The 17509-nt window shown below is 44.3% G+C and overlaps 1 protein-coding gene across 1 annotated transcript in view; it reads left to right on the top strand.

Moving 5' to 3' along the window:
• The window catches only part of PPP6R2 (protein phosphatase 6, regulatory subunit 2), a 40695-nt gene that overhangs the window by 6776 nt on the left and 16410 nt on the right, over positions 1–17509 (top strand). The window contains exon 2 of the mRNA XM_006876410.1: positions 13456–13642. Coding sequence (XP_006876472.1) covers positions 13456–13642 — 187 coding nt within the window. The remainder of the gene's footprint in view (positions 1–13455; positions 13643–17509) is intronic.

Below are 17509 nucleotides of genomic sequence, written 5' to 3'. Positions count from 1 at the left end.
TATATATGTATATATATACACACACACACACTATGCACACACTGTTTAGAAACAAGGAAGAGTGTGTGCATGTCTGAAGCTGAGTTCTCCAGAGAAGCAAGATCACTGAACCTGGTATCTGTATGCATGTATGTGTGTATATGTATATATATACGTATATAAAGAAGTTTATATCAAGGAAACGACTCACAGTTGGAGAGTTTCAAGTCCCCAGAAGAAAAGAGCAGGCTTTCCTGTATGTCCCTTGTATTGGGAGCAGGCCACACCCCCAAGGAGACATCCTTTCAATTGATTGAGTGCTCATAGCCAGTCATCATAGAGTTACCTGTGCCTGTATTAGGTTTCATCATAGAGAGAACCACTTGAACTGCTAAACCACCGGGAATCCTGGCGCAGTCAAGTGAACACAAAATGTTAACTATTAGCGGCTACTCCTTGTTGACTTGGCACCTGTAAACCATATGCATAATCTTTAAACATAGAAAATTGTAGTCATACTTGCACCAAACATGATGTAACTAAAATACTAAAATGCCTACAACCGGAAATACCCTGGACTAATTACATCTTATGTTTCACAAAAGAACAAAGCAAAAATATTTGATGTACATGTACAAAACAAAAAATATATATTCATTTAATTGTCCAGAGGGCATATTCTGCACTTCAGCCTCCTGCTGTAGATAACCAGCACCTTACTCAGTCCTTGGGCCTAGTGCCTGCAGCTGCGCTGTCTGTCCGTCCATGCCTGCAGCTACGCTGTCTCTCCGTCCATGCCTGCAGGTGCGCTGTCTGTCCGTCCATGCCTGCGCTGCTGTCTCTACCGTCATCGCTTTTCTAGGTAGGGATCGCAGGCTGTACTCATCCTCGTCCTTCTCTTAGGTCCTGGGATCTTCTGTTCCTCCATCTGAGATGGTTCCTTGTAAACCTAGCTGTAGGGCAAAACTAACCAATCCCAGTTTTAGAATTTACAGTTTTGACAGTCAGTGTTAATGCTGCTAACAAGTACTCAACAACTGAATTATAAAATCCCATCAGCATCATCCCCCACTGCCTATGACCAGACCTATCTGTAAAAGAGGAAAACTATTCAGTGGGGGTTCTCCCTTGTAGCCCTCATTCTGAGACTAATCACATCCACAAAAGCTTGTTGTTGTTGTTGTTAAGTGCCGTCGAGTCGGTTCTGACCCATAGTGACAAAAGCTTGTAGCCCCCCATTTTTTCCCCCCAAATTTATGGAGGCTTGCTTTGTGACCAGACACATGGTCAATTTTGGAGAATGTAAACCACTTACTTATTTTAAGTTTTTATTGTGAAAATATGATAGTTTACATAGGAGAACACCAGCTTTACATTCATCCTATCGTATTTTGTTTCATTGCAATGATTACAGTCCCCTCCATGCATCATCAAACAACCAAAGGGTACATGCCGCAAGTCTGCCCACTCGGCCATCAGCACACAGCTCCTCTTCCTCCTGAGTCCAGGGTCCCCATCTGCTCCATCTCTCTGTGTTGTTGTCTCTGCCTCCATTTCTGGCATCACTGCTTCTCTTCTCTGGGTGGGGTTTCGCACTCCAATTTTCTCACTTGATGGTCCCAGAGACCTCCACTCCTGGACTGCAGAATCAACCACTCCCCTCCATTTGTTACAAAACGTCTACCTTTACATTTCTGACAATTATTACTATTGTACCAGAAGAGTCCTATCCCCTTCTCCTTTCATCAGCCCTGTCCCAACAGATTGGAAACTGCTCACTGGAGATTCTACCTTTCCCTGCCCCCTCTGGAACTACCCTCCCTCTTGAAAGCTTGTAAGCCAGTCACTTCTTGCCTGTGTAGCCCCCCCATTTTGGGTAGCCAACGTCTTAAGTTGCCCATCCCTGGCAACCCTGTGTACCAAGGGGGTGAGAATATCCTCATTGTAAAGATTAGTTCCCTCTTTTGAGCAATTACATCCATAAGTATAGGTTAGATTAATCAAATTGTAGCAGATTACTCTTTTTTTTTCTAGTCAAGTTCTGATCAGCCATTGAAGTCAGGTCTAGTGGGTACTGTCTACAAGTATGGGTGTTCTTGTGCATTTCCCCTCACTTCATACCAGCTGGACACTTAACTCTCCGCTCTAGTCCTCTGTGGCCATGTCACTGTCTCTGGGCCCAGGATCCCCCAGGCCTTGCCACACTGCTGGCCAACCAGGTCTCAACCCTGGTTCACAGGAGTCTGTTGAACAAGGTCGGACCCAGCTCATAACTTCATTGCTGTTTTTCCCCCACTTTCCCTTGTTGTTGTTAAGTGCCGTTGAGTTGGTTCTGACCCATAGCGACCCTTTACAGGGTTTCCAAGGGTGTAAATCTTTACGGGAGTAGAAAGCCTCATCTTTCTCCCGCAGAGCGGCTGGTAGTTTCGAACCACTGACCTTAAGGTTCGCAGCCCGATTCGTAACCACTACGCTACCAGAGCTCCTTTATGGGTGTCCAGTGTGGTCAGTAGCCAGACCACATGCCTGCTCATGTATTCCCCTTGAGTCTTAGTCTTGTAAGGGGGTTTGCTCTTGACCATTTGTCTTGATGGCTCCCAGGCGAACGGTTTGCTAGTCAGTCAGACTGCCGTTACTGGTTTTGATTTTTCCTGCTGGCCTTTCTTTCATGAATTATCTTCTGTTCTTCTAGCTGCTCCAGGCTGGTCTATTTGTCCTTTCAACTGGAAATTTCCCACCTCAGAAGATTCTGGAGGGGGTTCAGGATTCCGCCTATGGTCTTATGTAATGTAAAGGCTCCACAGGAAGCCTCCTTCCCTGGAGCCCCCCCTCAGTTTTGATAGCCAGTTTTAAAATTGCTTGTTCTTATCAATGCTAGTGGACTTCTGGTGTGGTGCTTTAGATCAACACTGGACTGCAAACCACAAGATCGGCAGTTCAAACCCATCAAGTGCTCCTTGGAAACCCTGTACAGGGTCGCTATGAGTTGGAACCGTCTTGATGGCCCTTGAACAACAACAGACATCAACCCAGTGCTCTGAGGAGACAGGCATGCTCCTTGATCTGAAGACTCATCCATTCCAGTTATCCATAAGCAAAAGTAAAGCCCATAAAATTGTAGCAATTTATACTTGCTATGGTATCAGACATCTTTCTCTTCATCGAGTCAGGTTCTGGTCAACTCAGCTGTAGCCATCCAAGCTAGATCAAATGGGTACCAGCTGCAAGTTTGGGAGTTCACATACCCTTCCCTGTACTTCACACCAGTCAGGCGTTCCTCTTCTCTTTCTTACATCTCAGAGTCAACAGGTGCTAGTAGAACATGTCCATACTCAGCCTGTGTCTTCATTGTTGACTTTCTCCTACTTACAGTTACACTCAGTAAGTAGGCCCAGGTGGTCACCAGTGAGCCTACTCACCGAGTCTCTTTAACTGTCAGTCCTAGAAGGACTTTTTCTCTTAACAGGCACAGGCTTTTCTGCCCTATGATAGCTCCAAAGCAGATAGCTTGCTTGAGACTCAAAAAGCCAAACAGTATTTCCCCCCCCCCCCCCCCGCATGTCTTTCAATCATGAATCTCCTGTTCTCCCAGCATTTCTGGGGTGTTCTACATGTCTTTTCAAATTCAAATGTGCTAACTTAGAAGGTTTTGGGTGGAGTTCCAGTTCCCACCTAAGACCCTAAACTCTACAAAGGCTTAAAACAAGAAGCCTATTTCTTCTGAGCCAATTCAAACTCCCTTTTAGCAAATCCAATCAAGGATTGGCTGAGAGAAAGTGAGGTGACACTGGAAGACAAATGTCTGGCCAACCAGTTGGAAGAGATCCGTATTTGTGCCCATTCCAAAGAGAGGCGACCCAAGGGAATGTGGAAATCATCAGACAATCTCTTTGATATCCCATACGAGTAAAGTTTTACTGTAGGTAATATAGAAACAGCTGTAATCATACATTGACAGAGAACTTCCAGAGGTTCTAGCTGGGTTCAGAAGAGGACGTGGAAAGAGGGATATCATTGCTGATATCCGATGGATCTTGGCTGAAATCAGAGACTATCAGAAAGATGTTTACCTGTGCTTAATTGACTACGCAAAGGCTTTCTGTTGTATGGATCATGACAAGCTATGGACAACATTGCGAAGTATGAATATTCCTGAACACTTAATCGTGCTTGTGAGGGATCTGTACATGGACCAAGAGGCAGATGTTCCAACAGAACATGGGAACACTAAATGATTTAAAATTAGGAAAGGTGTGCGACAGAGTTGTAGTCTTTCACCATACTTATTCAGTCTGTATGCTGAGTGAATAATCTGAGAAGCTGGGTTCTATGAAGAAAAACGTGGCATCAGGATTAGAGGAAGACTAATTAACAACCTACAATATGCAATGATACAACCTTGGTTGCTGAAAGTGAAGAGGACTTAAAACACTTAGTGATGAACATCAAACAGCACAGCCTTCGGTATGGAATACATCTCCATTTAAAGAAAACAAAATTCCTCACCACTGGACCAATAAACATTTTTATCAATGCAGAAAAGATTGAAGTTGTCAAGGACTTCATTCTTCTTGGATCAACTATCAGCACTCATGGAAGCAGCAGTCAAGAGATCAGACGACGTATTGCATTAGACAAATGTGCTGCACAAGACCATTTTAAAGTGTTGAAGAGTAAAGATACTCAGCTTGAAGACTAAGGTGTGCCTGACCCAAGCCATGGCATTTTCAATAACCTCATATGCATGCGAAAGCTGGACAGTGAATAAGGAAGACTGTAGAAGAATTGATGCTTTTGAGTTATGGTGTTGGAGGGGAATATTCCAAGTGCCACGGCTGCCAAAAGAACCAACAGATCTGTGTTGGAAGACGTGTAGCCAGAGTGCTCCTTGGAGGCCAGGATGGCCTAACTTCTTCTCTCATACTTTGGACATATTGTCGGGAGGGACCAGTCCCTGTAGAAGGATATCATGTTTGGTAAGGTGGAGGGTCAGAGAAAGATCAGAAGACCCCCATCGAGATGGAGTGGCAAAGTAGCAGCATCAATGGGCTCAAGTGTGGTAACAATTGTGAGGTTGGCCCAGGACTGGGCAGTGTTTTGTTCTGTTGTGCATTGGGTTGCTATGAGTCGGTACTGACTCGATGGCACCTAACAACAACAACAACATAGGCTGGAAGGGAGACTTACATAAAGTTCTCTATAATAATAATTACCAATATTCATCTCTATCACACGTATGTCTGTTTTACAATAGAAGGCAGGGGAAACTAATATCCATAAGGCACTCAAACATATAAACCTTTCCTTTAGACTAAAACCTTTCATAGACATGGCCTTTGGCCATTGGCAAGGTGGATCTAGTAGGCCCTGGCTCCCTGTCAGCCATCTTGTTCAGCCAGCGTGACGTCTGCTTTAGGTAACTCCAGAAGCTGCTTTCCTCCCCTTAGCTGAAGGGTTGCATCTCTTACATTCCTTTCAGCCATTGCTATTGTTGTTAGGCGCCTTCCAGTTGGTTCTGACCCACAGTGACCCTATGTACAATATAACGAAACACTGCCTGGTTCTGGGCTATCCCCAAAATTGTTGCTACTCCTGAGCCCATTGCAGCTGCCTCTGTACCATTCCATCTCGTTGCGGGTCTGTCTCTCTTTTTCACTGACCTTCCACTTTACCAAGGATGATGTCTTTCTGCAGGGACTGATCCCTCTGATAATTTTTCCAAAGTGTGAGAGATGAAGTCTGGCAATCTTGGCTTCTAAGGAGCACTCTGTTTGTACTTCTTCCAAAACATACTTGTTTATTCTTCTGGCAGTCCATGGTACCTTTAATATTCTTCTCCAACACCATAACTCAAGTGCATCAATTTTTCTACACTTTTCCTTATTCACTTTCCAACTTTCATATTGCATTTGAGGCTAGTGAAAGTGCCATGGCTTGAGTCAAGCATACATTAGTCCTCAAACTAACATCCTTGGTCTTGAACACTATAAAGGGGTCTTGAGAAAATGGGCTAGTACAGTATGTCACTGGATTTTTTCACTGCTAACTGCGTGGGTGTTGATGGTGGATCCAAGCAAAAGGAAATCTTTGACAACTTACATCTTTCCTCCATTTATTATGATGTTAGTTATTGGTCCATTGGAGAGAATTTTTTTTTCCCTTTACATTGAGGTGCAAACCACACTGAAAGCTGTGGTCTTGATCTTTATTATTAAGTATTTTAAGTTCTTTTTGCTGTCAGCAAGCAAGGTTGCAAGATCTGCATATCGCAGCTTGTTAATGAGTCTTCCTCCAATCTTGATGCCATGTTCTTCTTCGTATAATCCAACTTCTTAGATTATTTGCTCAGCATACAGACTGAATAAGTATGGTGAAAGACTATAACCCTGGCACACTCCTTTCCTGATTTGAAACCATTCAGTGTCCCCTTGTTGTCCTCTTGGTCTGTGTACAGGTACCTCATGACTACATTTAACTGTTCCAGAACACTTATTCCAGAATACAATATTGTCCATAGTTTGTCATGATCAACACGGTTGAAAGCCTTTTGCATAGTCAATAAAGCACTGATAAATGTCTTTCTGGTATTCTCTGCTTTCAACCAAGATCCATCTTACTTCAGCATGTCCCATGTCCTCATCTGAATTTGGCTAGAACGTCTTGAAATTCCCTGTCAATAAACTGTTGCAGCTGTTTTTGAGTTATCTTTAGCCAAATTTTACTTGTATGTGATATTAATGATATTGCCCAGTGATTCCCACCTTCCTTTGTGTCACCTCTCTTTGGAATGAACATAAATGTGGATCTTTTCCAAATGGACAGGTAGCTGTCTTCCAAATTTCTTGGTATAGGTGAGTGAGTGCTTTCAATACTGCATCAGTTTGTTGATAGATTTCTCTTTGTATCCCATCAATTCCTGGAGCCTTGTTCTTTGTCAATGCCTTCAATGGACCGTGTACTTCTTCCTTCAGTACCATTGGCTTTTGATCACATGCTCCCTCTTGAAATTGGTGAACAGCATCCGTCTGTTTTTGGTACAGTGACTTTCTGTATTCCTTCCATCTTTTTATGCTTTCCGCATCATTGTTTTGCCCAAATAACCCTTTAGTATTGTTAGTTGAGGATTGAATTTTTTACTCAGGTTTTTGGTTTTGTAACTCCAGATCTTTGAACATTTCAGTATATTAGTTGGCTTTGTCTTCTTAAGCTGCTTTTAGAAATTTTCAATTCAGCTCTTTTTCTTCCTCATTTCTTCAGTTACTTTAACATCTGTCTCTGTGCTAGAGAGCAAGTTTCAAAGTCTCTTCTGAGATTTTGGTCATTTCTCTCTCGCCTTCTTAATGACCTGTATGACGGTCTTGCTTTCATCCCACAACTCTTCTGGTTTTCAGTCATTAGTGTCTAATGCATCAAATATGTTGTTGAGATGATCTCTAAATTCAGGTGGGATATGTCCAAGGCCATACTGTGGTCCGCATGGACTTGTTTTAATTTTCTTCAGCTTTATTCTGAACTTACATATGATCAATTGATGGTCTCTTTCACAGTCTGCCCTGGTCTTGTTTTGACTTGATGGTATGGAGCTTTCTCTATCATCTTTTTTCACAGATGTAGTCAATTTGATTTCTGTATATTCCATCTGGTGAAGTCCATGTATATAATCATCTTTTATGTGCTTTAAAGTATTTGCAATGAAGAAGTCATTAGGTTTGCAACATTTGATCATGTGATCTCCAGCATCATTTCTATCACCAAGGCCATATTTTCCAACTGTTGATCCTTCCTCTTTGTTTCCAACCTTTGCATTCTAATCAACAGTAATTATCAATACATCTTGGTGGAATATTTGATCAGTTTCAGAATGAAGATGTTGGTAGAATTCTTCAATTTCATCATCACTGGCTTTTGTGTTCGGTGCATAAATTGGAATAATAGTGGTATTAAGTGGTCTTCATTGTAGGTGTATGGATGTTATTTGATCATTATATATTATTCTAGCATTGTACTTCAAGATAGATCTTGAAATGTTCTTTTTGATGATGAATGTAGCGCCATTTCTCTTTAATTTTTCAATCCCAGTAAACCTTGTGATTGTCAGATTCAAAATGGTCTGTTATCCATTTCAGCTTGCTAATTTCTTGGATTTCAGTTCCAGTTTTCCTAAATTCATACTTTGTACATTCCATGTTACAGTTTATTAATGGGTTTATACAGCTGTTTCTCTTCATTTTGAGTTGTGCCCCATCAGCACATGAAATCTTTACTTCCTTCATGTCATCACAGTTAACTCTGCTTTGAGGAGGCGACTCTTTCCCAGTCATATTTTGCGTGCCTTCCAACCTGAGGTCTTCATCTTCTGGCATTATAGCTGACAGTATTCTTGTGTTATTCATCATGGTTCATGATTCCGTATTCTTGTGCTGACAGTTGTTAGTGTCGTTGAGTTGATTTGAACTCATAGTGACTCTGTACAGGGTTTCCAAGGAGCAGCTGGTGAAAATATCATGGCTTGGGTTAAGCACACCTTCACAGTTTGAGAAGACAAAGTCAAATATTATAATGAAATGTGCACAGTGAAACTTATGTAGATAGATAGATAGATTAGATGTTGTTAAGTGCCGTAGAGTCGATTCTGACTCATAGCGACCTTGTACAGGGTTTCCAAGGCTGTAAACCTTTATGGGAGCAGAAAGCCTCCTCTTTCTCCCACGGAACAGTTGGTAGTTTCAAACTGCTGACTCTGAGGTTAACAGCCTGATTCGTAAAAGTTTATATTAAAGAAATGGTTCATAATTGTAGAGTCCTAAGTCTCCAGCAGAAAAGAGCAAGCATTTCCTGTGTCCATTATATTGGCAGTGGGCCACACCCCACCCCAAGGAAACATACTTATTGTGAATTGGCTGCTCATAGCTAATCATCATCAAGTTTACTGTGCCTCCATTAGGTCTCACCATGGGGATGACCACATCTCAGCTGCCACACCTCTGGGACTCCTGGCCTCGTCAAGTTGGAGTAAAACTTTCACTGCACAGTGTACATTTGAATATCCTATACTTAATGCACTATTTAGAAACATTGATGTGTGTGTGTTTATGTGTACAGTATATGTGCGCTATTTAGAAACAAGAACAGTGTCTGTGTGTATATACACTATGCAAATACTAGTGAAAACACTGTGTTTTTGTTGTTAAGTGCTGTTGAGTGAGTTTTAACTGCTAACAGCCCTGTACTGGGGGATTGGAACCATTCTGCCCTTGTAGTTCAAACCAACCTTGAGGTCCTGTGCTTATCCTATAGTGCCATACTAGGACTCCTGAATACACTATTCCCACTGTATTGAGACACAAGGGGGCGGGCTGTAGATACCCACACCACTTAGGAACAAGGATGGGTGGGGGTATAAAAACTATGTCCACACACACACACTGTACACACCGTGTAGAAATGAGGATGTATGTGTGTGTATATATGTGTGTATACACAGCACACACCCACACCGTGTGGAAATGAGTACCTGTGTATGTATGTGCACACACTTACACACAAGGAGTGTGTGTATATGTATACACTGCACACACACTGTTTAGAAACTAGCTGGTAAAAGAGAAAACCACTAAAGGAGTTTGTAGTGACCCATGAGAAGCCCAGCGTGGACATGAGAAGGAGCTGGCTGTGGGTGCGGGACTGCTTGACATCATGAGCATTCTTGGAGTTTTTGACTTTTTGAAGCATGTGCACATAATACTCTGATTAAAAATATTAAAAGAGGAGAACGTAGGGTAAGATTGTTTTTCAAATGTAGGGTATGTGTGAAGACCAGGAGTTGACACATTTTTTTCTCTGTAAAAGATCAGATAGCAAGTGTTTTAGGATTTGTGGACTTTGTGGCAAATTCTTCCTCACTGTTTTAGTATGGAAGCATCCTTGGACGACGAAGGACATGTATGTGTTGGCGTAAATCTGCTGCCTCCCTCAGCCCGCCTCTGACCAGTGGAGTCAACCCCCCTTCCATGGGTTCTGTGCTGCAAAAGTGCAGCTTGGGTCTAGGACCTGGCTGGGCACATGGTCTTTTCATCCTAGTGTCTGGGATCTGGGTTGTAGAGAGTGAACCTGAACTGTGTCTGCTTCCAGAGAAGTGGCTCCTATGTGCTTCCCGGTCAGGCAACAGCCTCCATCTCTGCTTGAAAGCCAAGGTTGCTATGGACAGGTAGGCCTGTGGGCCTCCTCTGCCCTACTCCTGGGGGTGCAGCAGCCCCACCTGCCCAGAGCAGTCCCTGGGCTGACAGAGGGGGTCACCTTCCTATGTCATTACACTGCTCACCGGTTACCAGCGTCATGTCCAGGCCATGGCAGAAGATGCTGCCCACAGGGCTGGGAATAGTGGCCATGTGACCCAACTCTGGGAATGGGCAGCTAGCTGCTTGTGGTCTCTCTCTGCAGATTCTTGAACAGTGTGCTTGCTGATTTCTGACCTGGTAAGAAATACGATGAAGGAGCCAGCAGACAGACCAAACTAGCATTTTGTCATTCTAAACCAGATGTGGAGAAGGGTGGCTGATGACACTGGGCTACTGAGTCCAGGAAGAAGCAGAGCTGGGCTGGCCAGCTGTTCGAGGACAAGAGCAAACTCTCCCTCTAGAAGAGTAGGGGTCTTCCCCACACAGCACTTCAGGACTCTCAGCCCCGCTGTCCAGGATGGCAGCAGCTTCCTCCCTAAGGCCTTGGAGTCATGGTTCTCCTCTGTTCTCTCCTGCTTGCCCTGTCTGCTCTCTTGAAGATGCTTGTCTTCTGGTTCCCAGCTTTGCGCTTGATAGCTCTGATGCCAGTGTGTCCCCTATCTGTCTGTGTCCCCCAGGGAGCAGTTAGGTCCTATTCTCGTCCCCTTTGTGCTGAAATTTCCCAAAACTGTGACGATATTGTGGTCTTTTGCTTGTTTTTAAAAATTTTTATGCTGGTCATGGTCAGCCCTGTCCGTGTTAGAATCTGGGGGTAAAGGTTCTTGTATTATTTGTTTGAGAAGATGCTCAGTCCAATTTTCCTTCTTCCCAGGACTTTCGGTCAGTGTAGACCGCCTGAATTAATCCTGGAGTCTCCTAGTGTTGGCTCTTCCTGTCATGGCTTTGTCTGAGTGGTATCTTTACCTTCCATCTTCCCACCCTTGTACTGGTGTCTTATAACATTTCTGTCATATTTTTAATTTCTTAGTCTTAGATTTTTAAATAGCTTCTAGTTCTTGTTCGTAATATTAGTCTATCATAACATCTATGAAAATATTACAGATTTGTTTTTTAAGTTTTCTTTGGTTCTCTGCATGTCTCTTTTTATCTGTTGTTTGTCTGGTTGTTGTCTGTGTTCCTTGAGTAAGGCATGAAGTTCCTGCCCAGAAGTTGTGGTGTCTATGCAGGACCTGTGACTCGCTGTGGGCCAACCCTGGGAGCGGTCACAGGTGTCTTGTCCTTGGAAACTCTCTGATGTTCCTTGTCATACCATCACTTTCTCCAGAGAAGAATCCTTTTAGCAGTCAGCATTGTGGGGCTGTGCTGGGAAGAGGGGCTGACATGGTGTACCAGTGTCCCCTGTCCCTTGTCCCCCTCTGTGCCCAATGTGCTTTCTCTGGGTGTGAACCTTGGACAGCCTGCCCTCAGGGAAGTTTCCGAGTTGGCTCGTCTTGTGTTCCTTCGGGCGCCCTTCCACGGGTGCCCTCAACCACCCCCGACCAGCACTTTCCACTGCCCAGACCTGGTCCAGCGTTGCGTGTTTGCTGCTTTACCACCGATTATAGTACATGAGGAAAGACTACAGACGTGTGTTCTTTATTGTTTGCCTGGAATCCCTCATCCCTCCAGCCTACCTTCTCAGATGGATAATTAGGAAATACTGATAAAAGGCACAATTTTTCATCTCCTCTGCCCCCACCCCATGGAGGGTCAGACCATTCCCGCTGTGGGGGGGGTGTGTGGGGTGTGTGTGTGTGTGTGTGTGTGTGTGTGTGTGTGTGTTGGGGCGGGGAGAGGGAGGCGCAAGACAGTGCTGTATATGAAGGATGGCTTTCCTGGACTTTTCTCACTCCCTTTTCCCGTGAACTCGGCCTCTGTGCCACCCTTGTGTGTCCTCTAGAAATCTGCAGGCCACCTTCACCTCATGCTGCCCACTCTCCTTCACAGATCCTTGTGTGACCACTGTACTGCCCTATGTGTTCCGCACAGCTTCCACATCCCCTGTGCTGGGCATCCTTCATCTGACCTTATGCTTACCCCATGGAGCAGACCTCTGAACCGCCCCATCTCACAGACACAGTGCTTGAAGGCTGCAGAGCACAGGTCTGGGATGGCATCGGCTTTTCCTGCCATGGGCTTCAGTCTTCCTCGCCTTCTCTCCTGGTCCCTCTGCTGATCTAGCCCACCACTGGGTGAACCTGGTCAGTCCTACAGGCCCAGCCTCACCCATAATTCTCTACAGCTGGGTAGGCCCACCCTCACCCATAATGCCCCTGTGCTCTGTTCCTCACACCCCTCAAGCCCAGCTTCTCCTTATTGTACAGGGATGGCTTCGGGTCAGGTCTCCTATTGGTGAGTCCTCTGGAGGAGGTACACCCAGAGGAGGAATAGCAGCCAGCATTGTCTGGAGTGCACACCAGTCCCCACAGAAGCTTGGGGGGTTGACCTTCTCAGCTTACAGACATAGAGAGGTAAAGGGTCTTGCTGAGGCCTGGCAGCTGTACCAGGACATTAGTCACAAATATTGATGTTTATTAGCATTGATTTCACTCAGCTTGTTGTAAAGCATTGGTGGATCATTCATTTGGTCTAGGCCTAGTGGGATCTGTATTGTGTCTTCACATTGTGTGTTAGCCTGAGGGCAGGGTGACAGGGAGAGAAGGGCAGAAGGGTAGCCTTTCTGGTGGAGTCCGGCGAGATCATTGGTTACAGTGTGAGTCAGTAGATTCAGTAGCGGGCAGAGGGCATGTGTGGGGCAGAGGGGGCAGGGTCAGTGTAACAGAGGGGGACACTGGGAAAAAGTGGGGTGGGTGGTAGGTGGCAGAGGGGTTGCAGTGATCAGTGGGGCGCAGCGGAGGACAGAGGGTGCTGATAGCAGGGTCTGGGAACTGCTTGTCACAGTGTCGGGTATTAGTTGTCATAAAAGACATTTTAAAAACTGAGACTTAAGAGTCCTAAATACGTTAGTCCCCGTAATTAGGCATTTTTTTATGTGTGAGGTCTGTTCGGTGCCCTTATTATATGGATTTTCTCTCCATTTGGAGTACTGGTGTGGTACTGTAGGATAAACACTGGACTGCTGACCACAAGGTTGGCAGTTCAAACCCACCAGCTGCTCCTTGGAAACCCTATACAGAGATGCTATGAGTCAGAACCGACTCCACGGCACTTAAAACCAACAGGCAGATGATTTCAGTTGCCTGCAGAGTGTCTCTAAAGTCTAATTTCACCTTCAGTTGCTTGGCTTGTGCCGTTTTAGATACCCCAACACAGCCTGTGAGCTTCTGACCTCAGATGTGCCGCAGATCAACGACAAGCTGGGAGGGGACGAAACCCTGCTGAACCTTCTGTATGGCTTCCTGGACCAGGAGCCTCCCCTCAACCCTCTGCTGGCCAGCTTTTTCAGCAAGACCATCGGCAACCTCATTGCAAGAAAAACTGAGCAAGTAAGTCAGTTGAGACCACACGAGGATGGCAGGCTGTCACCACAGGTGCTGGGGCAGCCGTGGGGCCCTGGGACAGAGAGCAGAGTGCTGATGTGCCACTTAGACCTGAGCACTAGGCCGCTGCTGCTGTCTCTGAGCAGAGATAGGCCAGGAACACAGCACTGGTGTGGCCCTTTGCCAACACTTGGAGTGTATGAACATATGTCCCTGTGGTTATTTTCACATCTTCTCAGGTGCTGACAAGGTTAAGTCACTTTCATAGATATACTGGCCATTTAGGTGTCTCTTCTTTGGTGACATTTCCTGCCCTTTTTGATTTGTAGTGATTCTCTATCTCCTTGGTTGATTTTGTTATACAGACATCTTTTCCCACTGTGTGGTTGGCCTTTTTTGCTTTAAGTATATCTTTTAATAAGTTGTTGTGAACTGCCGTCGAGTTGGTTCTGACCCATAGCATTTAATAAGTAGAGATTTTAATTTCACTGTAGTGCAATTCATTACTTTTTCTGTGTGAACTTTTTATTGTGAATCAAATGAAGGTATGCACAGCAGATTGTGTTGCACATCCAACACGTCATACCCTTGGTTTGATTTCTGTTGCAGTCCCCTCCGTATGTAACATCGCTCATCCCACTTCCTCCTTGTATTTCTGTTGGCACTCCTCTTTATCCCCTTGGCAACCCCGCTAGTACTGTTGTCCCCTACGTATCCGTCTATAGCTTGGCTGGGATTGAGTCACAGGGTGAGTTCAGTTCCAGACCTGAAGGGTGACTAAGAGCCGAGCCAGAGAGAGTCAGGTACCACCAGTCTCTGTCTGACTAGTGAAGCTGGTCTTTTAGAATTTTGAGTCTTGTTCAACATTTTCTCTTACTCTAGTCAGGGTTTTCTACCTTTCAGAGCAGTCGGTTGTGGTAGCCTGTCATCTTTGGGGTTTATGGCTTTATTATTTATAGTGATTTTTTGTGTTCTGCTAAGAAACCTGTACCCCACTGCAAAGTCATGAACATATCCTCATGTATTTGATTCTTGCAAATAGCATTAAGTTTGGGGCTGTCATGTTTATAATTTCTCTCAAGTTAAAATGTGGATATTCAATTGACCCAATGGCACTTATTGATAACATCATTATCTCCCGCTTTCCATTGCCCCCTTGTCGTAATTCAGGTGATCCTGCGTGTCTGTGTCTATGCTGGACTCTCCTCTGTTCCATGGCTTTTTGTCTGTAATTGCAAAATGACTGTGCCATCTCAGTTGCAATCGCTTATACTGAGTCCTCATATCTGATCGAGTTAGCCCACTCTGGTTTTCTTCAAGATTGTACCAACTCTTTTTTTGCCCTTTGCATTTTACTATAAATGGGACAGAATTTGCTTCCTTTGCAGTGACTCTAAATCTATGGGCAGGCCAGATCCAGATGCCACCTATTTGTAATGAAGTTTTACTGCAACACAACCATACCCATTTGTTTATACGTACTCTATGGCAGGCTCATGCCTTACAATTGGTGATGGTGGTGGTGGTTGCCATGGAGTTGGTTCTGACTCATAGTGACTCTGCATAGGGTTTCTGAGGCTGTACATCTTTGCAGGAGCAGAAAGCTTCACTTTTCTCCCACGGAATATCTGGTAGTGTTGAACTGCTGACCTTGAGATTAGCATCCTGACTCGTAACCACTACGCTCCCAGAGCTCCTTTATAATAAAGTTGTTTATTATGTCGTCCCTTAGAGAAAGAGTGTACAATTCCCTGCTACAGGTCAATTAGGTAGAATTGCAGTCTTTACAGTATCATGCCTAATAATCAATGAAAAACGCTATATCCATATATGTAGAGCTTTAATTTAATTTCTTTAATCTCTGTCAGTAATGTTAATGTTTTCCACATACTGGTCTTGCATATCTTTTCAAAAATCGTCTGTCAGTTTTGTACATGCATTGTTGATATGGTTCTGGAAGCTATACCACTGATATTTTAAATACCAGCAGGGTCACCCATGTGGACAGGTTTCAGCTTAGCTTCCAGACTCAGACAGACTAGGAAGAAGGAGAGCCTTATGAATAGCAGTGGAACACTGTCAGCGCCAAAATATTGAATACTGAAACATGATGATGAAGAACACCAGAATATTATCAGATACAGTGCCGGAAGATGAACCCTCAGATTGGAAGGCCTGAAAATACAACTGGGGAAGAGCTGCCTTTTTGAAGTAGAATCGACCATGATTACACAAATGCCAGTTTGTCGTATTGTCATGGCCTGTGAGTTGCTATGATTCTGAAAGCTATGCCAGCGGTATTTTAAATACCAACAGGTTTCAGATGAGCTTCCAGACAGTCAAGGCAGACTAGAAAGGAGGAGTGATGAACTGCTTCTAAATGTTTAGTCACTTGAAAACCTTCGGAATAGCATAGAAACACTGTCAGATAGAGTGCTGGGAAATGAGCCACTCAGGTGGGAAGGCACTCAAAGTGCGACTGGGGAAGAGCTGCCCCCTCAAAGCAGAGTTGACCATGGTGATGCGAATAAAGCCCGTGGGAGAAAAGCCCGAAGGACCTTCATCTGCTGATGGGGCACAACTCAAAATGAAGAGAAACAGCTGTAAACATCGATGGAAAATCAAAACATGGAATGTACGAAGGATGAATCTGGGAAAATTGGAAGTTGTCAAAAATGAAATGGAACGCATAAACATATCTTAGGCATTAATGAGCTGAAATGAACTGGTATTGGCCATTTTGAATCTGATATGCAGATGATACAACCTTGCTTACTAATGAAGATCAAAGACCACAGCCTCCAGTATGATTACACCTCAATGTCAAGAAAACAAAAATTTTCACCCCTGGACCAATGAATACCATCAGGTTGGAAGCCGTCACAGATTTCATGTTGCTGGGATCCACTATCAACATCCACGAAGCAGCAGTCAGAAAATCAAAATGATAAATTGCATTAAGCATATCTGCACAAAACCCTCTAAAGTGTTCAAGAACCAAGATGTCAGTTTGAGGACTAAGGCGCCTAACCCAGGCCATGGTATTTCCAGTAGCTTCATATGCAGGTGAAAGTTGGATAGTGAACAAGAAGAATGAATGCCTTTGAGTTATGGTGTTGGAGGAGAATATTAAAGGACGTGAACTGCTAGAAGAACAAACAAGTCTGTGTTGGAAGAATTACAGTCAGAGTGCTCATTAGAAGACATAATGGTGAGGCTTTGTCTCTCATACTTGGGACATATTATCAGGAGAGACCAATCCCTGTTGAAGGGCATCATGCTAGGTAAAGTGGATACTAAACAAAAAGGGGAAGACCCCCAACAAGATGGGTTGGCACAGTGGCAACAGCAATCTGCTCAAGCTTCAGTAGTGATTGTGAGGGTGGTGTAGGACCACACAGTGTTGTGGTGTTTTGTCCTGTTGTGCTTAAGGTCGCTATGAGTCAGAACCTGATAAGAATAGTAATACTATTTAGGATATCCATTTTTATGTGTTCCATTTCAGCTTTGACAACTTCCAATTTTTCTAGATTCATACTCGCTGCATTCCATGTTATTATTGAAGAATGTTTACAGCTGTTTCACTTCAGTGTGAGTTGTTCCCCATCAGCAAATTAAGGTCCCAAAAGTTTTACTGCATTTGTGGTGGTGGTGTTAGGTACCATTAAGTCAGTACTGACCCATAGCAATCTTATGCACAGCAGAATGAGACACTGCCTGATCCTGGGCCAACCTCACTAATGTTGCCATGCTTGAGTCCATCGATGCTGCCACTTGGCCAGTCCATCTCGTTGGGGGTCTTCCTCTTTTTCTCTGACCCTCCAACCTTACCAAACATGACATCCTTCTCCAGCGACTGTTCCCTCCTGACAA

The sequence above is a fragment of the Chrysochloris asiatica genome, unplaced genomic scaffold, assembly GCF_000296735.1.
Source record: "Chrysochloris asiatica unplaced genomic scaffold, ChrAsi1.0 scaffold00378, whole genome shotgun sequence".
In the NCBI taxonomy this organism is placed as follows: Eukaryota; Metazoa; Chordata; class Mammalia; order Afrosoricida; family Chrysochloridae; genus Chrysochloris; species Chrysochloris asiatica.
Note: the sequence above shows the minus strand (reverse complement) of the source record. Positions and strands in the feature narration are given on the sequence as shown.